The sequence below is a fragment of the Nematolebias whitei genome, chromosome 3 (assembly GCF_014905685.2).
Source record: "Nematolebias whitei isolate Nwh7 chromosome 3, NemWhi1, whole genome shotgun sequence".
In the NCBI taxonomy this organism is placed as follows: Eukaryota; Metazoa; Chordata; class Actinopteri; order Cyprinodontiformes; family Rivulidae; genus Nematolebias; species Nematolebias whitei.
In genome coordinates this window covers 19,494,061-19,516,302 of record NC_056500.1, presented here as the reverse complement: position 1 = coordinate 19,516,302, position 22,242 = coordinate 19,494,061, and the positions used below count along the sequence as shown (strand labels likewise).

Here is a 22,242-nt window from a genome sequence, read left to right as displayed (position 1 = left end):
TCAAATACAATTTAAACATCAATATTGATGTTTAAATTGTATTTGAATATTTTATTAAAACCTGAAAGCTTCAATATTAATGCCTTTAAAAGTTCAATGCAATTTAATCCCATTACAGTAATGTCCCATTTTAAAGTTTTATTACAATGCAAGAAGAGGATAACACAAGCAGTGCTTCGTAATGAAATTGAAAAACTAATTATATCTTGTTTCTAAAATATGCAGGCTTTGCTCTCCTGTCAAATATAAAATTGAGAAGTTATTACAGGAAGTGAATTGACATATTGAACTGACACGTTATCCAGTCAGTAGTAACTGTCAGGTGTTCGGTCAGCTAATTAAATGCCAGCAAATAACAGTTCAAATGTCAACCTGAGACAGATTTTAAAGCTCCAGTCTCACTTTTCTTTTCTTTGCATGTAAATAACTCCTCTAAGACAACCATTTTACTGCTCTCTAACTGAATCTATACATGCTAAAATGTATGATTTTTCTGTATTTTATCAATTAAATGCTATTCTTTATTATTTTCTATCATTTCACTGTCAGACAATTAGAAAGTGAGTGCAGGAGCTTCAGTCTGAATAGGGCGAATGATTCTATTTGTTTTCATTTACACCGTCGACTGTGTTTAAACTCTGCTTTGAAAAGCAAATGTGATGAGTCAGCAGGAGTTTGGAGCCCAGGGATTACAGCGAGTCACTAAACTTGGCAGAAGTGTCATTTCCAAGAGTGAGGGAAAGAAATTTAACAAGCGCTCTTGTTCCCCAGAACACTAATCAATCATCCCCCCGTTGTCTCCCTCCACTCTCATTTATCCATCCCCAATCCACACAACTGTTTCCTCTCTCTGATGTTTGCAGTCGGATACAGAGTTCTGGGATAAGATGCAGGCGGAGTGGGAAGAACTTGCTCGGCGAAACTGGCTGACTGAAAATGAGCAGGCGCAGATTCCATCTTCTGTATCTCCACATGAAAAGGTCACCATTATTTATAGGTTACATCCAGCATGGGCAGCAAAACTGTCTACGACTGTAATGTAGAGCAGAACTAACGCCCGGCGTTGGTGCAATGTAAACAATGCATGCAGGCTTGGTCGCACAAACCCTTCACTTTAAGATCTCGTGCTCATGTAAAATTAAATGTAAACAATGATTTTATTAATTCAGAGACAAACATGACACGTACTGTCTCCCATTTTAAAGGAGCACTTTGAATTGTTGGAAGTGAGTTTGTATGAGGTCCTCACTACCCCGCAGTCTGAAGGAGAACTGCCCATTTAAGTAACTGAATCAGTTGTGTCCATTTACTGCATGTCTGCAAAGCTCCTTTGACAGAAGTTGTCATTTTACCTCACAGAACACAAGAGCCGCTGTTTCAGCGTGTCATTTTCATGAGTTACTGTGTAAGCTTGAATCACTCAAATCACTTAAATTTGTGTCAAAATCAACATTGGGAGAATACAAAAGCTAAGTCAAGGCAGAATAGGCAACTTCTTGTGTTCTGAAAGGTCAAATAAATGTCCTGATGCATGCGCAATAATCCAGGTAGAAAAATCTAAAAAAGTTCAATCCGGTCCTCTGGACATTAAAAAAAAAACAAAACAACAAAAAAAAGTATAAATGTTTCGTCTTTCATCCGAAAGACTTCCTCAGTCTGAGGTGCTGTATTCAGCTCAGTCTCTTAAATAGCACCTTCTCAGAGTGGATCAACCAGTTTTGCTGCCCGAGAAATGTGCCAGTTTTTACGAAGAGAGGATTATCACGCGGTGTATGGAACTAATACAATTCTGAAAACTGGTTGATCCACTCTGAGAAGGTGCTATTTATAAGACTGAGCTAAATACAGCACCTCAGACTGAGGAAGTCTTTCGGATGAAAGACAAAACATTTCTACTTTTTTTGTTTGTTTGTTTTGCTTTGTTTAGTTTTTTGAATGTCCAGAGGACCAGATTTAACATTTTTAGGTCAAATAAATGTATTTTGTCATTTTACCTTTGGTATATTTTTGTGAGAGTAATGCAACACTTTTATTAGAACTGGCTAGTTGTCAGTTCATGACACTTTTTTTCAAACATAGGATATTTTTGTTTTGATAGTGCCAAGTTGAGTTCACTTAAAATAACAGTTTAGTTTAAAATGATCCAAACAGTTGTAAATACTGTTTTTACCCCAGTAGTTTATTATCAATCGACATTGGAATTACAAGTGACCCTGTATGAACGCAAACTATATGTGTGAACAGTAAACTTCTAGGTTTTCTGATAGATTACAGATCTTACAGAAAATCCAGTTTCAAAGTCAACAATCTCAAAAGCATGCTACACACCAGGGCAGTCTTAAGTTTGCAAATGCAAAGTTTAACATTTGGAGAACAGACAAACCCCCAGGAGCTTGGTACAGGTTTGATGTGAAGGGAAAAAAATCAATGGAGCTTTGCTCAAATATACCAACAGTACATGATAGTTGTATTTAAATTTGGAGGAGAATAACTGACATTGCCACTGTCCCTGTTTTTTTTTTTTTTTTTTTTTTTTCCAATTTGCTGACAGGGTTACTACTTCCACACAGATAATCCTTATAAGGACTTGCCAAATGCGTTTGAGGAGGGACTAAGGAAATCTCGAGAGGGAGACTTGCCAAACTCTGTCCTTATGCTGGAAGCAGCCGTCCTGCAAGACCCTCATGATTCAGAGGTGAATGTATTTAGAAACTAAAGTCATACCAATTTCTTGTTTATATTATTTTCTTTGTTGTATTTGACTCCCAAAGTTAACCACAGTGACATTCATATTTACAAAAGAAAGATGATGCATTTGAAGCATAAATGGCTGGTAGAAAATACAATCCAGCACACAGTACACAGTACTGGATCAGCTGGGATTTCAGTACACCTTAATCAAAATCCAACCCCACTTACTCCACCTCATGTTGTGAGAAGCTGCAGAGGAAGAACGCTTCACTGACCACAGGCTGAGAGAAGCTGATTCTGCGGGCAGCACCCACAGGCTTGATGCTGATTGCCTGTATCTGCCAAAGGATTTATATTTTTACTTGTTAAAAAATAATTATTTAGTGTAGAGAAAACACTCAGCCTGCTCTCCATGAGAACTTCCATTTGCTCAGGTTGCTGAATAACACCTGCAAGTTTTTTTCTCCTCTTTGATATGCTCCCCCATTTCAAAAGAAGTGACCTCTTTGCAAGCTAAAAGAGCAAAGCCATCACACAAAGGGCTTCCAGAATCCCCCAGAATATAGAGAAATGTGCCAGTTATTCCGAAGAGAGGATTATCATGCAGTGTATGGAACTAATACAATTCTGAAATTCCTTCTGGGGCCGCTTAGTGGCTTATTGGCCCACTGTGAATCATTCAGAAATAATTTCACCCTTCATTTCAAAGAGTCAAACAAAACAGCATCGACAGAGATAAGCTTTAGAACAAGATATAAAATGTGCCCTTACACATGCAAAACAGACGGGTAATCCCATAAAGTCATTGTTTGGATTTTAGTTAGTTATTGTCTGCTTTAGTGTGTTAAGTGTTCATTCGTGTGGCTCCTCCTCAGTGCTGTTAATAGTAAACTTATGCATGCTTCAAAAGGCTTAATTGGATTGAACGATTTAAATTCAGAAATGAACAATTTGCCAATTAACATAAAATATCACCCAAAGACACAATTTAGGATTTGCCATTTTACAGAAAACTGGGACCAATAAAAATAAAGAGTAATGCACATATAGCTAATTATTCATTTCTCCAACACAAGGTTTTTAAACTTAAATTTAGACTTTTACATCCAAGACCTTGTCAATTGGGTCTCACAACACACCAGCTGTATCTCAGTCTGATCCAAATAAAACCATCCATCCATCCATCCATCCATCCATTATCTTTACCCGCTTATTCCATTTTGGGTCACGGGGGTCGCTGGTGCCCATGTCCAGCAATCACTGTGCGAGGGGCGGGGTACACCCTGGACGGGTCGCAAGTCCATCACAGGGCCACATAGAGACAAACGAGACAAACAACCATTCACTCTCTCACTCACACCTAGGGACAATTTAGAGTTACCAATCAGCCTAACATGCATGTTTTTGGTCTGTGGGAGGAAACCGGAGCACCCGGAGAAAACCCACGCATGCACGGAGAGAACATGCAAACTCCACCCAGAAAGGCCCCTGGACCGGGGTTTGAACCAAGGACCTTCTCGCTGAGAGGCAGCAGCTCTACCAGTTGCGCCACCGTGCTGCCCCAAATAAAACCTAAACCATAAATTTAGGAAAACTTTCAACTCTACAAAATATTTAATGATATGAAACACAGAATCAGATTGAGCTGAAAATTTAGTTTGTATACAGTATACATTTTGAATACTTTTATTTCAGTTATCAAATTTAGTAATTTATAACAATAAAAAAAAAGTGGTGCATTATGCAAAATGTAAATCAAATCAGAAGACAATCTACCAAATGTCAGGGGAATTTTATTAAAGGTTCATGGATCTTTGTCACTGCTAATGTTAAATTAATGTTGAACCATGTGTGTGAGTTCAGAAAGTTTGTTTTCCTCTCAGAGAGGAGCCTACAGGCGTCTGAAGCCTCCGAGTCTGAGGGCGAGGTCATCATGCTGATAAACGTGTATAAAAAAACACTTCTTGAACATTTTCACGACATGGCTTTAAGCATGTACAGTAACTTTGAACATCGGTATAAGCCTGTTTCATGACCATCTGCCATTGCAAGTAAACTGGGTTTAAAATATTCTCCTGTCATCATGTGTGAGCTTTTAAGTAAATAGATAATACAAGGATATTTTTATCCAATATTTGGTCCTTCGAGCCAGATATGAACCATGATACAAGGATATTTTTATCCAGCATTTTGGTCCTTCGAGCCGGATACGAACCATAATATAAGGATATTTTTATCCAACACCACATAATAGCAAAACTAGAGTAAACCTGATAAATGTTGTGACATTCTCTTACACTGGTGTAGATGTACTTTACTGTATATTAGACAATGATTACTAATTTACCAAAGCCGAATAGCAACACAACTATTTAGTAAAAAAAAAAAAAAAAATGTCTGCAACAAAAACAGGCAGAAACAAACCTGAGATGAAATGTTTAGGATACTTTCAATAAAATGGGGAACATTCAGAACAGAGATTACAATCTGAAAAGGAAAATTTTCAGACACAAAAAGCTTAAATATTTGTGTCATTACCATCACTGCCTGAAGGAGAGAACAAAAATACAGCAAGTTCGTCATATTTTGTGCAAGTTTTAGCTGTAACAAAGCAACACTTTTATTAATCAATCTCCCAATTAACTGTTAAAACAGCTAGAAGTAATGACTTCACCAATTATTTTGACTTCTAAACACATGAGGAGGTTTTATTAAACCATTTCCTGAAGCTTTATTGATTAGTAATTACCATTTTTATTGTTTGAATGAATTACCAGAGCAGCTGAAACAACCTAAGGACAAAAATCCTAATTAAATGTTTTCTCAGCCCAAGTCAGTGCTTTTGTTTCAAGTTAGCTGAACATTTTAATTGCATTGTAGACGTTGATGTTTACATGCACTGTAGCTCATTTGGACCTGTAAGTGTGAAACACCAGAATCAGTCTCTCAGGCCCTGTACACACGTAGCCGGATATCAGGAAAACCGAATAGTTTATCATGCGGTGTGGCCTTTCATCCACACGTGAACTCCGGTTGATGTAACTATAAACGAATAATAACAAAAACTCCGACCAAAGTGGAGATTTGAGAAATCTCCTCTTTCGGGTTTGCGTGTGGACTTTCGGAACCGGAGATATGCGCATTATGTCTGCGACAGATGGTGCAGCGCGGCGCTGACGTCACATGTGCGACAATTGTTTTTGTTTGCCCATTCATTCGGAGGGAAAATGACTGCGTTTAGGGAAGTACTAATTGTAACGCTGGTTCAGGCAATTTTTGCTTGCTTGTTTTTACAAGCACAACTGCTCCAACAGATGGAATTACAAAGGAGAAAAAGCGTTTGGCGTTCAGCTCTTTTACAGCAACTATCCCTACCGATACGGAGGCACAATACCGCCATTCAGCGTCGCCGTCGCCGGTTTTGGATCAGACCTGGACGCACTGCTGGCTGGTGGGAAAACTTTGAGAAGGAAATTGTTCTCCCACAGGAATGGCGTGAGAACTTCAGAATGTCACGGTCGTCATTACTGTCGCTCTCGGAGTTACTCCTTCCTTACATTCAAGGGAAGAGTACTGTAATGCGATCTCCAGTCTGTGTGGTCAAAAAAGTTGCATGCACGCTATATTATTTGGCTGACGAGGGAAGACTGCGTAAAACGGCCAATGCATTTGGCTTATCAAGACAAGTAGTCTCAAACATAATTAGAGAGGTGTGTAAGGCTATAACTGTGTACTTGGGACCATCTTACATAAAAATGCCAACAACAGAGACTGCTGTGCGTGCACTTGTTGAGGGATTTGAGCAGGCTTATGGTCTCCCTCAGTGCCTTGGAGCTGTGGATGGGACTCATGTGGAGATAAAGCAGCCATCAGCTAATTCTACAGAGTACCTAAATAGGAAGGGGAGGTTTTCTCTTAACATACAAGCCACCTGTGATTACAAGTACAGCTTTATTGATGTAGTTGTGAAATGGCCAGGGAGTGTGCATGATGCCAGAGTTTTTGCTAACTCCACAATAAACACAAATCTGAAAAACATGAAGATTCCCCCCTGTCCAAGACAAATTGTGGAGAACGAAGACGCTATACCCATTTACATACTGGGTGACCCTGCATACCCACTTCTACCTTACCTGATGAAAGAATATGCTAACGGAGGAAGCAATGTTCAGGAGCAGTACTTTGGACTTTCGTTGTGCCGAGCTAGAATGGTGATTGAATGTGCATTTGGAAGACTAAAAGCCCGATTTGGAGCCCTGAGGAGAGCCATGGACATCAATATGAACGATCTTCCATTTGTTATATATGCATGTTTTGTGTTGCACAATTTTTGTGAGGCATCAAAAGACACTGTGGATGAAAACAGAATAACTGAAGCTATTCAACATGACAGGAACAATCAACCGGACACACAGCCAGTGGTCAGAGGAGACAGCTTGGCAGCAGAAGGAAAGCGGGTCAGGAGAGTCCTCACTCAGTGTCTGGATCCATAAACACAAAAACCTGTGAACTATTTAGCAGACTGCGTTGTTTTTTCATAAAAAAACGTTATAGTTAGCACCATGTATGTTAGAGAATTTTTAAATTGTTTTGTGCAATGTTATTGCATTTCATTCTATTAATGCATGAAAAGCTACCACCCAGGATTTAGATACATTATATAATAGTTTGTAGCTCATTAGACAGACTTTTAAGTGAAATGATTTTACTTTTCTCTCTTAAAATTGGACCTGTAGTGTATTAAATAGTGCTGCCAATACTTTCTGATGAACATGACTGTATTTGTAACTGATAAATGTCATATTCACAAAAATTCACATAAAGAAACTTGCTTTTAAAATGTTTGTCAATTTATTCAAACGAACACACTTAACATGTTCTTATTTTGTGTTTCATTTATGAACAGATCAGATTATAACAGATCTACAACAGATAAAGCTTTTTAAACATGGGAGAAAAGCAGCACAGTTACTGTACACTTTTAAATCAGTGATGCCCAAGTCCATAACTTGGGAGCTACCACAGGTACATTTCAGCTGCATTTTCTTCAACAAACCAGTATGAAATAGCTGATTTCAATCATCAGTATGTATTTGATAGTGGTGTTTTGGAGAAATACATCTAAGTAGCAGTAGCTCCCAAGGACTGGACTAGATCACCACTCTTATAAAGATTCACGTAACAAAAATGTAAATAGTTAAAGTATTGTGCAATTGCTACATTTTAAGCTTTTCACAGTATGTATAAAAAGATAGCAAACAGAAAAAAAACACTGTCAGAGTAAATAACACTGTGATTAACAACCTGACATGTGTGCAACCTTGTGCAAAAGTGGAACTTGTATATACTTAACTGTACCAGACTTGTTTCGATGTATAAAACAGTACTCTACTGGTCATTAAAAAGGGCCTGACTGAATGAAAATTGGTCAGTGGCTTCAGCAGGTGTGTGGAACACAGCTTCAGTGTTCATAGTGTTTCCTGGTCTTGTGTTTTGACGTGTTCTGTCAGAAGTGGAGTTGTTTGGGTATGGGTAATTTGCTGAGTTTTGGTGGACAGAATGGTGGGCCATTGTGTGCGAATACATCGGACCTCTTGGCTCATATGGCATGTAGTGTGGTGGTTGTGCAGGTGCATGAATGACCTGTTTCAGAAGAGAAAACCCATCAACAATCGATGTGGTAAGTCTTTCCAGTGTATTGGACATTTTTGAATAGTTTTCGGATGCTTTTTGTTCTGATGTCTCAATGATTTCCACCAGTCTCTTTTTCACACGCTGGTCTTCCTCAAGAGCATTCAGCCACTGGGTCTCAGCAGGCAGCTTTCTCCTCAGACGGTCGTGTCTGTGTCCTTTTAGTTTTGCCTTCAAAAGAGAAATGAAAATCATCACAATTAAACATAAAAAAGTAAACCTGGATCATGTTGATGTTGTACTTTTCACATCACTTCTACATAACAATATGTAATAACAGCGTATCCAATGTTTGCTATATGTCTTAAAGTGTATTTTGTACCCACCACCCCATCAAACTAATGAATATGTAGGCCTAACATAATATGAGATGAGTAAGAGCATGATGGTGTCATTTCTTTTTTGCAATAATAATAAAAATAAATCAGCAACCCGTACACAGTAAAATATAAAAAACATCACATTCCAGCCTCCACTACACACCTCAACTCTTGCATAATTTTTAACACACATATTGCCTTAACTGTATTTTTAATAGCAACACAATTCAACAAACCTGTTCCGTGAATTATAGTACATCCAACAGATGAACATTTACAGCAAAAGTACTTTTATTTATGAGGAATGGACAGAAAAATATACGTACATCAAGCAGGTCTCTCCTCTCCTTTGAAGTAGGACCCACACTGCTTTCATTATCAGACCCTGTGTCTGCTACATCCATGGTAGTGGAGGAAGAAGATGTGGATGGTGAGGGTAGGGTCCGAGAATGATCCAGGTCAGCTGTTTCAATACCGGAGGATATGGTAGTACTAGCTGGAGAGCCACCCCAGATTTGTTCGCACAGTTCGAAGTACAGAAGAACCACTCGACCGTGTCCACTCCTGCGTCCTGTATCAACAGCATGGCGATATTTACCTCGGACTGCTTTCATTTTTGTTGTTAAATTCCCGCGCGTGATGTCGGCATGTGAATGGGGAAACTCGTCGGAGGACTCCGTTGGGTAATGCTCTAAAAAAAGCGCTAAAATATCAAAATACTTGTTCTCACAGGATTCCCAGTCGACATTTTCCTGAGTTTTATTAACTTTGTACTCCAACACGGTATTTAATAGTAGTTCAACCTCGCGGTCTGTCCACACAAACGAACCTCCAGGCGCCATGATTCAATACTAACAGGAAGTTGTGGTTGCTTTGAAGGGTTGTGATTTGCTGATATACGTTTCACCTTTGCACTACACTGCCTCCTATGGGTTGGGCATATTCTTTACAACGCTCTGTGGTGAACATCACCGGGTTCATGTAGACGATCATTTTCTCTATCCGAACATGTATGTACGGCGATATTTTTTTGCGCGGATATTCGTTTTTTCAAACACCAGGCTACGTGTGTACAGGGCCTCAGTGTTGGATCTCATTGTTCCTCCTGTGTTTGTGTCCCTTGAGAAGATAGGTCGTGGCGTTTCTAGCCTGTTATTCCCTGTTATCTGTGTTGTCTTTTCTTTGCAGGCTTGGCAAGTGTTGGGGACCACACAGGCTGAAAATGAAAATGAGCAGGCAGCAATTGTCTGCCTCCAAAGGTAATGAAAAGCACAACTGTATTCATTTCTGACGTAAAGACAAAAAGCACAGAAGATCTGTACGGTGCTACCAGCATGTAAGAGCTGTTAAGACTCAATAATACACTTGCCTAGTTTCTACAAACTTTTCGGCCAAGGTATATCCAGATTTTTTTTTTTAATCATAACAAATATATAAATAAATGTGTCATAGTTACAGTTCAATAAAGCATGGACCCCTAGTTCACTTTTGAATTGCCAAAGTTCCTAAATCAGGTATTGGAGGAAGAAGTTCTGTGATGTTTTCTATTCTTAAAGTAGAAGAACCCCACATGGATGCTGATTGCAAAAGTCGAGGTTCTGACTGGAGTCCTCAGTGGGATGTGGCCCAGTTTCATCCATAACACTGCTGAAGCCAGAGATTGCACCTTCCTTGAAGGATTGTGAACACTGACAAGTCACTTGAAAATACTTGAGACAGGCATTTGGGGAGAAGTAATCCTTCAGTTTGCAAGTGTTTCATAAATGGTTTATTTTGTGGACTAAATATGATTTTTATGAAATGGATTAGAAGGATGTGGATAATTCATATTTCAGCTCTGACACAAATCTCACTTAATCCTACAGGCTTTTGTATATTGATACCATTGAAATTTCAGCTGGTTTGCTTAGTGGAAAATTTACTTTGTATATTATGTAATCACTCCATCTGTGAGGGCAACAGTTTGGTATGAAGGGATATTAGATGTTAAGCTCGTTTTGTTCCTGATTGGTTTCTATTCAAATCATGTCACAGAACTGTTGTCAAAAAATATACCTCACAATATAAGTTTTGCTTGTGTTTATCATCCACGTGTGTCCACACGTCTGTGAAATATGAACCCTTACAGTAACAAAGTGAAAGATCAAAAAGTAAATCAAGTTTCTTGGGCCTTTTTTTGAGGGAGTGGTTCAGTTTTAATGTTCTTTTGTAGGGTTTTTTTTTTTGTTTGTTTGTTTGTTTTTTTTGTTTGTTTTTTTTAAGTGAGTTTCTAGGGAGAATATAAGTGGTTAGCGTTTCTGCCTGCTGTAGACAGCAATCAGAACTGGGTGAGAAAGAATCGGGGAGAAATTCTCATGGAGACATCAACATCTTGTCAGACTGAGTGAGCCTTATTCCAGAGCCGTCAAGCCACCTACAAACACTCAAATATTTCATTTAATTTTAAGTGATTGCTTTCATTGAGCTCCTGTGTTGGATCATGGTCCCTGGTTAGTTGAAATGTGAACAACTCTCAGCTACTACCACACCCAAACTCAATACTTGTAAAACTGACCATGTTAAAGTCATAAATGTGTTTGCTGAAACTACTTTGTTATGGTGGTCATCTTCAATTCAATTCAATTCAGTTTATTTATATAGCGCCAAATCACAACAAAGTTGTCTCAGGGCACTTTATAGGAACATTCACATACATAAAAGCCAATTAGCAAAGTTCTCTATCTAAGGAATCTTGAATTGGATTGATGCTAAAAGTTGATCAGTTGATGTATATCCATTGATAACTTGGTTTTATTAAAATGCATTAAGTGATTCATTAGATATTTTGCTAACAGTACAGATAAGCAAGCTTGAGCTGAACTATTTGTTTAAGGAGCTGCTCATCATAAAGCAAACATGTCCCTTTGAGTGCATGAGAAATTTGAATAGTGTGGACATGAATTTCTGCTTCACCACAGCAGGAGGCTGAAATGATTTTTGCTGGTGTGGGATTATGATGGTTTTAAGAACACTAGAGATTGAAATGCAGCAAATCAAGCCTGAATGTTGATGAAAGCCTAATCTTGTTTTGGCCTCTCACATACCCTCCCAACTAATCCAAGTCTTTCATCCAATGCGGTTCTGTCCTACTCGCTCTTTCTGCAGTAGAAGACGTCTGTAGAAGTTATTTAGGTGTTGTATTCTATGATGTAACAGCAGCAATCATCTCAAACACTCCCCGTCTCTTGTGAGACCACAGAGATGTACAGTATTTCCCTAAATGCAAAGCTAATTCAAATCACCCAGGTATGGGCAGCATGCAAACCTGCTCTTCTGTATTAAAGACAGGTCCAGAAAGGTGCAGCTCATCCACACTGAAATGGTCAGCCTGATGATCCTCTGCTTGAACCTGTCTTAATTCATGCTTGTAAAATCTAAATTTCTCTTTAAAGTGAACACCTTACACCATCTCCCTTCTCCCATGCCTGGATCTCGTCTCTGTCCAGGTGTTTGGAGCTGCACCCTAATAACCTCCTTGCCCTCATGGCCCTCGCAGTGAGCCTGACCAACACTGGGATGCGTCATGATGCCTGTGAGGCCCTGCTCCGCTGGATCAAATACAATCCCAAGTACAAGCAGCTGTTGAAGGGCAAAACCCACCTGATAGGGTCCCCGAACTCTCAGCGCAGGATGTCCTATGCTCCCATCATGAGCCGACATGACAGGTAGAAAGTTGATACCTTTTGCTGTTTCTCTAGACGTGATACACTGCTAAGCTAAATAAATCTTATGAGAAACAATTAAATTATGATACATAATTATATAAATAAATAAATATGATCTTGTAAAGCATTTTAATTAATTTATTGCGACTGACATCACAGTAGAAATATTCAAAGACAATACAACAACTGAATGTTTTTCTAATGTGCTTTCCTTGTTGTAACATATTTGCAAATATTTGACTATGAAATGTGTTTTGTAAAGCAGTCAAAAAGAAAAAAAAAATGTATTGTTCATTCGTTTTATTTCTTTTAATTTCACCGTAAAGATAATTGCAGGTGAAAGAAATAAACTGAAGAATCCATATATATTTATAAATATTTTTAATGAAACAATAAAAATTAAGGTTTTACTGTCAACGACTGATTGATTCAAGGATTCAAGAAGCTTTATTGTCATTCCAAATGAGTAACGAAAAATAGATATCGACTGCTATGCTGATTAGCTTCTGCATTCACAATTTTCCTTCAGAATAAAAACATTTTTTTAATGGTAAGTTTGGACATTGTTTTTATGTCATTTTAACAATTACATAAAATAGAAACACGTAATCATACTGAGAAATCAAGAGCAGGAGAAAGATGAAATAAACTAAATAAATGCTAAAAAAAATAAAATATTGATTCATTTTTAAAAACATCAGGTTTGCTGAAAATTTTATATAAAGACTATCAAAACAGATAATATCATGTCAGACAGATGAAATAATGTAAACAATACAAAAGGTGGAGTGGCTTATTCAAAAATACACTTATTTACTTGCAGTATTGTTAGTATTCATGTCAGCGTATTTATTCAGGAGAATATCAGTTTAATAATCGATAACCTGTAATCCTGACCACTAAAGATTTAAAATCCAAAGCATATATTCATATACAATACAATGCAACTTTATTTATAAAGCACTTTAAAACAGCACCGTTGGCCACAGCGCAGTACATTAACACATGCAAGCATAAACACTATAAAATCAACTGACATGGTAAAAGTAATGAACTACCAAATCATAAAACAGCAAACAGTAAAAACATTAAATCAAATAATTTTAAAACAGTAACACCAACATTTCAAGCTGAGTTAAAAGCCAAAGAGAAAAAAAAAATGTCTTCACAGAAGATTTGAAAACAGGAAGTCAGCTTGTTTGACGTGCAAAGGCAGCTCATTCCACAGTTTGAGGCAGCGACTGAGAACGCTCGGTCACCTCTCAGCCTCCTGGTAGACTTTGGAACGGCCAACAGCAGCTGATCTGCTGACCTGAGAGAGCGTGAGGGAAAGTGCAGCTGTAGCAGGTCGGACAGATACCGTGAGGCGGGATCATGAAGACATTTGAAAACAAAAAAAACAAAACTTAAAATTTATCTGGAAACGAACTGGGAGCCAGTGTAGTGATTCTAAAATGGGGTGATGTGCTCTCATTGTCTGGTACCAGTTAAAAGGCGAGCAGCAGCATCCTGAACCAGCTGAAGTCGAGTTAGTAATGACTGTCTCAGACCAAAATAAAGTAATAAAAATAATACAGTAGTCCAGATGAGCCATGATGAAATCATGGATTAAAATCTCAAAATGATGTGACAGGAATGGTTACACCTTGGCCAGTTGTCTCAGATGATAAAAGCTGGGCTTGATCACTGATTTAATCTGTGCATCAAGTTTAAAATCATTGTCCAGCCTCACTCCCATAAGCATGTAAAACTAAAAATAAATTGCTTGTAGTATTTTCAAATTAAAAATGTTTATAGATTGTCCCCAGCATTAAAGTCTAATTTGTTTTAATTAAACTTTTATGGCTTGTTGAGAGAAACTAAATGATGGATGGATGGATGGAGCTCACCACCACAGCTCATATTAAGTCTAATTTCACTGGCGGACACTCAACATGGATCCAAGACATCATGTAAAACAGCTCTCGTTGAAAAAGCCGGGCTGTCCAGTGCATGATGATGTTAGAAAAAGCTCCATTCTTCTCCCGATGTAAAGACGAACGCTATCCAATCATTAATCATTTAGCCTGTGCAGAGAGATACAGGTAGAACCCAATTACTGTGCTATCCCCTCAAGACCATCTGGGGTTTTTTATGTTTGGTTTTTTTTTTTGCTTTTTTGTTGGGCAGCACGGTGGCACAGCTGGTAGAGCTGCTGCCTCTCAGCGACAAGGTTGCCAGTTCAAATCCCGGTCCGGGGGCCTTCCTGGGTGGAGTTTGCATGTTCTCTCTGTGCATGCGTGGGTTTTCTCTGGGTACTTCGGTTTCCTCTCACAGGCCAAAAACATGCATGTTAGGCTGATTGATTACTCTAAATTGCCCCTAGGTGTGAGTGAGAGAGTGAATGGTTGTTTGTCTCATTTGTCTCTATGTGTCCCTGTGATGGACTTGCAACCCGTCCAGGGTGTCCCCCGCCCCTCGCACAGTGATTGCTGGACATGGACACCAGCGACCCCCGTGACCCAAAATGGAATAAACGGGTAAAAAGATAATGGATGGATGGATGTTTGTTTGTTTCTGCTGTACAGTCCATCTCTCTGACTTTAACCGTTTCTTCTCTGCACAGCTATTCAGCTTCCCCTTTCTCCCTGCAAAGTATCTTTGTTTCACCCTCCAATCGTTTGTGCTCAGCTTATTAAAAAGGGCAACTCTTATCTTTACCCAAACAATAAGACCAGATGACCACAGAGGCTGAGTTAATTACTGGTTTCTGTTTTGATTTTGTGAAAATTCTGTATTTTCTAAAGATGCAAAAATAATTCATTGCTAATACTCCTTTTTTTTAAATCAATTCTCTGTAGTTATTTTTCTCCACTCTCTTTTTTCCTCCTTATCCTCATGAATTAAAGTTTACATGCCACACATCCCACATCATGGCTCTGCAGTCCTCAAAGCGCTCACTCAGTGGTCTTAAGTCTCATTTTTTAATCCTTCTCTCTGTGCGTGTGTTCATAGCTCTCTGCTGCCAGAGGTCAAAGAACTCTTCCTGGATGCAGTTCAGCACAACTTGGACAGCATTGACCCGGATTTGCAGACAGGCCTTGGGGTGCTCTACAACCTCAGTGGAGAGTTCAACAAAGCTGTAGAGGCCTTTAATACAGCCCTGTCAGTGCGGCCTGAGGTAGGAAACCCTTTTTTCTTACACTCATACACGCACTGGTTAGACAGAGGCAAGCTGTAATATTGTCTATGACCGACTCAGTGGATGAAGCACTGTCAAAGCACTAATTTAAATAGTTTTATGAAACATAATAACCCAAAACAATGGCAAAAATGCATTTCTTCATGATTGGCTCATATAAACTATAACTACAACACTCCCACATTTATAGAAGACAAAACTTTTGTTTTTTATACAGCTGGTCAAGTGCTTCATGTGTCAACCCATGTGCAACTTAAAGGGGTTCTACAGAAGTTCAACAATTTCAGTGTAACTATAAGTCATGGTCAAGGAGACAAAAACATTAATAAAAGTGAGAAGGTCTCCAGATTGAATCCCGGCTGGGAACCTTTCTGGATGGAGTTTGCATGTTCTCTCTGTGCATGCGTGTTTTTTCTCCAGGTACTCTGGTTTCCTCCCACAGACCAAAAACATGCATGTTGGGCTGATTAACTCTAAACTGTCCCTAGGTGTAAGTGAGAGTGTGAGTGGTTGTTTGTCCCTGCGATGGACTTGCAACCTGTCCAGGGTGTACCCCGCTTCTGACTGATGGACATGGGCACCATTCATTCAACCTTTATTTATACAGGTTAATCCCATTGAGCCACGGGGATTCATTTACAAGAGAAACCTGAACAACAACCCTGTGACCCTGAAAGGAAGAAGCAGGCAAAAATGATGGATGGATGGATGGATGGATGGATGGATGGATGGATGGATGGATGGATGGATGGATGGATGGATGGATGGATGGATGGATGGATGGAAGATGTTTGTTTTTCAGTGCTTGCCCAGCAGCATATAGGAATCCATCCATCCATCATCTTTACCCGCTTCTTCCTTTTCGGGTCATGGGGGTCACTGATGCCCATGTCCAGCTGTCACCGTGTGAGAGGCAGGGGACACCCTGGACATGTCTCCAGTCCATCACAGGGACAAATAGAGGCAAATGAGGCAAACAACCATTCACTCTCTCACTAACACCTAGGGACAATTTAGAGTTACCAATCAGCCTAACGTACATGTTTTTGGTCTGTGCACCGGATAAAACCCATGCATGCACAGAGAAAATGTGCAAACTCCACCCAGAATGGCTTTTCGGACGGGATTCTATCCAGTGACCTTCTCGCTGAGAGGTAACGGCTCTACCAACGGCATCACCCGAATCACTTGAACACAAATAAAAGTGACTTTTAAGAACAAGGCTCAGAGTGTGAGAGGCATGTATAAATAAAGAGACATGGTGAGGCAATGATTCCTTTTTCAGTCTTTTAGATTCACATGGCAGTGTGTGTTTTGTAGGGGAACACCACCTCAGAAACAGTTCACCTCAGCTCAAACAAATATCATTCCTGTGTTTTAAACTGTTAAAAGTAAGATCAATCTATTCCCTTGGGAACAAACAGACATTGTTTTACAAAAATTCAGCTCAGCTCACAAACTTCTTACTTGACTTAATGTAATAAAAAAAATCCTCTCACTGTGTTAACCTCACTGCCAATACGAACTCATTTCCCGAAACGGACAGATCGTTTTAATGAGAGTTCAACTGACGTCGAAGTTTTTGGAACATCCAAACTCGCTACGTTGATAACTTCCCTTATCAAAAAGGAGTATTTCTCCCAGACTCATTCCCAAGAAGATAAGAACCCTTTGTTTAATGACATTCCTTTTCAGGAGATGGACAGCGACACCTTTGGTGAAACATTGCATGGTATTAATTCAAAGATGTCATTTCTGTTTTATTCCATACCTGAATGTTTATTCAGGAAAATGTGTGTTTTAAGTAATCTTTCTTTAAGATAATACATCTGTCTTATTTTCTCTTATAAAAGGAAAACTTTTAAGGCAGAGAAAAAGGACTATAGATTTATTTGAGGCCTTTATAAATAAAAAAAACAAAGCCAAGAGTTAGGACCACCTCTCCTGAGGTGGACCTTCGTTTCTGTTTTTACACAGACAGTTAAGTTTCACTTCTACACACTTCACTTGGGTTTTGTCTAAGAAATCTTTGGGAGAAAACACACGCTTTGAAGAGACGCTCCGAGGCAACACGCTTCTGCACAGAGAACTGGAGAGAGAAGAAACCCAGCAGAACCAGAACCAGGCATTAACCTGAGAGCTGTCTACCAGGCAACCATCACGCCACAGAGTGGTAAATCCCAGCTGACTCCCATATGGACCCTCGTCCCTCTAAGATGACAGGTGAACTTTGAGGAGACTTCAGCCTCTCAGTTAACTGGAATATCTGAGGTTGGTACCATTTTAAGCAGCTGTCGGAACCATGCTCTGACCTTCTCATCCTGGTAGGCGAGAGACTTTTCAATGCCTTTCTGGTGAACCTGCATTACAACTTATCAGACAAACTTAGCTCACCTTAGACACAATTTTAACTACTTCACAAACAGAACCCAGTCCTAAGTCTGCCTTTTAAGTTTCACTAATTTGAATAATCATTTAGACCTTTGATGCAAAGCTATTTGTTATTCAGTTAACTTTTGTTATGCATAATCTTCATCATATATATCACAGATTATTATTTTTATAATAAAATACATAAAATCAACTAAATTTGTGATTATTTTGGCATATCTGTGTGTATTAACTGATTTGATGCCCTTTAAACATGATAAAATAACTCACTACATTAATTTGGGGTAAATAGAGACTGATTTTTCCTCTCCAAGAGAGATGGTGCCCAAACAACAAGGTTATTTGCATAATACATGCATATCTTATGAGCTTAACTCATAACTGATAATTAACAGTATATATCCAGCCCCATATCGCGCTACAATTTTATCATGGTAATTTACTCCAAATGCTGGTCTTAATCTCTGTTCAGACTCAGAGAGAGTGAGTCAGGTCTTTAGCTTGTCTTATGCTCTTTTAAAATACAACTGAATAAGCAATGACATCATTCCTTTTTATTAATGTTATTTATTATTGTTCAAAACAAAGTCTGAAAAAGTTTGATAAAGTGCAGCCCAATTAAAAAAGAACACTGAAACAGCACTTTCTGAATTATAATCACGTCATTGCTTAATTATAACATGCTTAATATGGATTTTTATATAAATACATTGTAGTCGAATGTAAAGCTCACATGTAGAGCTTAATATTGTGCAGCTGCTTTGAAATAAGGCAGTGATGACACCCTCTGGGCTATTCTCGCCTCTCTGTTCAATAGAAATTGGTTCCAGTTGGTCCATAAAAGTCACCAGATTTGTTGTTATTTGCTTAATTAAAAACTACCAAGTAGCTAAGCTGGCAACAAAGAAGCTAATGTGCCTGCAGCTTTAGAGGAACAAACGGAGCAGAATGATAAATGTGCAACACCCCCCCCCCCCAAAAAAAAACAAAAAAAACAGCTTCATAAATAAAGTTGAGCTGAATAAGATACAGTAGTCCCTCACTACTTGGTGGGTCGCGAACTGGCTCTATCGCAGTTTTTCAAAATGAGATTGGGCATGACACACAATTGGCTGATTGATGGATGAGCCACACGATTGACATGGAAATTTTATTTAAAATGAATTGTTTTAAATTATTTAGTACCTGCTGCACATTTGTGCAGCCCAGAGCTGCAGAAAAAGCTGCCTCCAGCACCTTTGTGCAGCCCACACTGCAGGATAAACTTCCTGCTGCAGCTGATCAGCTGTTCTCCATGCAGAGTGGAGAAGTGGGCGTGGCCAAGAATGCTTGCAGGTGGCAAAGAGCAGAGGAGGCAGGGAGCTGAAATCATGACATTCTGTGCTCTTTTAGAGCTTTAGAGTTTAGAAACATTGTTTAGAATATTGCAAGAGTGTGGGAAAGGTTTAAAACACCTTAATATATTTATAGATATATATGTAAATACTAAAATAAACTACTACTTACTACTTGTACTACTATTCCTACTTTGCAGTTTTTCGCTTATCGCAGGGCTTCAGGGTATGGATCCCCCACGATAAATGAGAGCACTGTCATTTGTTTAACAAGCATTGATTGCACCATAAAGTTCAAGATCAAATTTCTTTATGGTCATTCGCATCACATGTGGTACATGAGGTGGAACAAAAGTGTGTACTCAAGGTCCCAGTTACATCCAACATAGCAAATTATTTGACAAATTAACCCAGCCCTGTTTTGTATGTCTCCTATCTTGACTACATCTTTAGTTTAGACTTACAAAATGATGAACTGAAATAAGTCAATGTTTGATGAATGATTATGGCAAAAATCAAATAAAGCTAAATAAAAACTCGAGGAGATAAAGTGAAAAGGCGTGCTGTAATCAAACATTTGGTGCTCACATATACAGAATGAACCTTTAGGTTTTTGGAGTCAGAATCTATCAGTGGGAGCAGAGCTCTGAGCTTCACAAGCTAAAGGAAGCAGGTAAAGAGCAACGCAGTGAGATAAGTTAGACACAAAAAACCTTTTCGTTCCCGTTCCCTCTAGCAAATCCATCTATGTCCTCCCTGCACTGTCCCAAGCTGGCATGAGTATGACTCACTCCTGTTTCCTACATTTGACTTGGTAATTTCTGCTCCCCTACTGGAAACAAAACTGCTCTGAAAACAAAAGGGGGATAATTATATCCTGCTCCCAGGCTTAACCAAAGATGAAGGACCCCTGTCCTGACCTCTGTTTGTACACAGCTGCCTGCAGGTGGGAAACCGCTACAAGAACATCTGGTGTGATGTAACTTTTTATTATATAGGCCATTTTATTTTAGAAAAAAGTCACCATTTTTAAAACCATTTAAAACAATAATACATGTTAAGTTTGGTTTCCTCCCACAGACCAAAAACATGCATGTTAGGCTGATTGGTAACTCTAAATTGTCCCTAGGTGTGAGTGAGAGAGTGAATGGTTGTTTGTCTCGTTTGTCTCTATGTGTCCCTGTGATGGACTTGCGACCCGTTCAGGGTGTACCCCGCCCCTCGCACAGTGATTGCTGGACATGGGCACCGGCGACCCCCGTGACCCAAAATGGAATAAGCGGGTAAAGATAATGGATGGATGGATGGATGAAGTTTGCTTACATTATACAGTTTATACAGAGAAATATAGACATTTTATTGGCTGATACTAATCAGCAACACATCTGATAAGCTCTATAAAAAAACGTTTTGTATCTTTGTTAACTTTAATTAACCCAACAATCAATCTTTATCCAGGACTACTTGTTGTGGAATCGATTGGGAGCTACGCTGGCAAATGGGGACCGCAGTGAGGAAGCGGTGGAGGCGTATACTAGAGCCCTCGAGCTGCATCCGGGGTTTATCAGGTCACGCTATAACCTGGGCATCAGCTGCATTAACTTAGGGGCACACAGGTGAGTCACTTGGGACAATATGAGAACAGTTCTGTCCTGGTTTCACGCAATGGACCACATGCAACATACATGTTTAAATTGTTTTAAGACAAGTGTTTGAACAAGAAGGATATAATACAGAATCAAACGCATTTTGATAAGTTTTATTATTTTATCATAAATACCTTGTAAAAGGAGACTTAAAGACAAAATATATATCATACGCTGAAAAAATAGATTGAAATGTAAAATAATGAGATAAAGCCACGAATAAAAGCTTTTATTTTTTTATTAGGACTATGTAGCTTGAGCATTTGATATATTTTGCATTTATTCCTATTTTTGGCATTTTCAGTCCCCCCAAGAGAAGATGTGTGTTTAGCTCTACTTTAGTTCAAGAGATTAAAGAGAATTCAGTTTATTTTTTATGTGTGTGCATGAGTACTCACGTACAGCGACCGGTCTCACCCATAGTAAGGTGGGAAGTCAAAGTTCGTCTACATGCCTTTGTAAAATCTGTTGCACTAAAAGCTATGGTGACGTAAGAAAAACCCACAAGACTTGCTGGTGATCTACAGCAATAAATCCAGTTTAGATCTGATCTAGCTAGTAACATGGAAGCAATATCTTTTTTGTGTGAACTCAGATGCTTTATTTAGAGATTGTTCACAAACATCATGTAATTATTCAAATAACTGTGCACAAACTATATTATCACTTGACTTCTGTTGTTTTTTTTAACCCAGAGAGGCAGCCAGCAACTTCCTGACTGCTTTGAGTCTTCAGAGAAAAAGCCGGAGTCGCCAGCAGTCCCACCAGGTGATGTCTGGGAACATCTGGGCAGCTTTGAGGATAGCGTTATCCATGATGGACCAGCCTGAACTCTTCCAGGCTGCAAACATTGGTGACTTAGATCTTCTCATGCGAGCCTTTAACTTAGACATTTAAAAAATGTTCAAAAAGAGGAAAAGATGTTGAAGTCCCCCAATCACTCATTCCCCAATTTCTACCTGTAAGCCAAAAACCCAAAGTGCAAACGTGTGAGTTAACACACGTTAAACTCATAAATCAAACTAACTCCAATGGTCAAACCCTGTCATATATTTTTGCCCAAATTCTTTTGGAGCAGTTCTGAGGGCCGGTTCTTCCAAGGGTTTGGACAAACTACGTCATGATGGAATTTGCACTGCAATTTGTGATTTCCCTAAAGAGCACAAAGGACAGGCAAAGATTGTTGTAGCAATGCCTTAGAGAGCGCATCAATTAAAAACTACTCATCCAGTGGAACTGGGGAGGGGTCAGGAGTGGCAGCCAGTTTTAAGACTCTCACAGAGA

The 22,242-nt window shown here is 39.0% G+C and overlaps 2 protein-coding genes across 4 annotated transcripts in view; one reads left to right on the top strand and one right to left on the bottom strand.

Annotated features, from left to right (window-relative positions):
* The window catches only part of pex5la (peroxisomal biogenesis factor 5-like a), a 50,651-nt gene extending 28,796 nt beyond the window's left edge, over positions 1–21,855 (top strand). For all 3 annotated transcript variants that reach the window (XM_037698075.1, XM_037698074.1, XM_037698076.1), the window contains exons 8-14: positions 864–980; positions 2,552–2,695; positions 9,891–9,961; positions 12,188–12,406; positions 15,401–15,566; positions 20,771–20,928; positions 21,654–21,855. In XM_037698075.1, coding sequence (XP_037554003.1) covers positions 864–980; positions 2,552–2,695; positions 9,891–9,961; positions 12,188–12,406; positions 15,401–15,566; positions 20,771–20,928; positions 21,654–21,855 — 1,077 coding nt within the window. The remainder of the gene's footprint in view (positions 1–863; positions 981–2,551; positions 2,696–9,890; positions 9,962–12,187; positions 12,407–15,400; positions 15,567–20,770; positions 20,929–21,653) is intronic.
* Positions 8,002–9,410, bottom strand: LOC119430633. The gene is made up of 2 exons (XM_037698077.1): positions 9,029–9,410; positions 8,002–8,553 (listed from the first exon to the last, which is right to left on the bottom strand). Exons 1-2 carry the CDS (start codon positions 9,314–9,316, stop codon positions 8,080–8,082), a joined length of 762 nt encoding a protein of 253 aa, XP_037554005.1. The 5' UTR covers positions 9,317–9,410; the 3' UTR covers positions 8,002–8,079.
* Positions 21,856–22,242: the final 387 nt, after the last annotated feature.

Bases quoted from the DNA above. Each gene is read 5' to 3' on its own strand.
- LOC119430633 (XM_037698077.1), bottom strand. From the start codon at position 9,316: ATGAAAGCAGTCCGAGGTAAATATCGCCATGCTGTTGATACAGGACGC. The intron at 8,554-9,028 runs GTACGTATATTT...TCTCTTTTGAAG, and splicing joins AGAGGAGAGACCTGCTTGAT to GCAAAACTAAAAGGACACAG.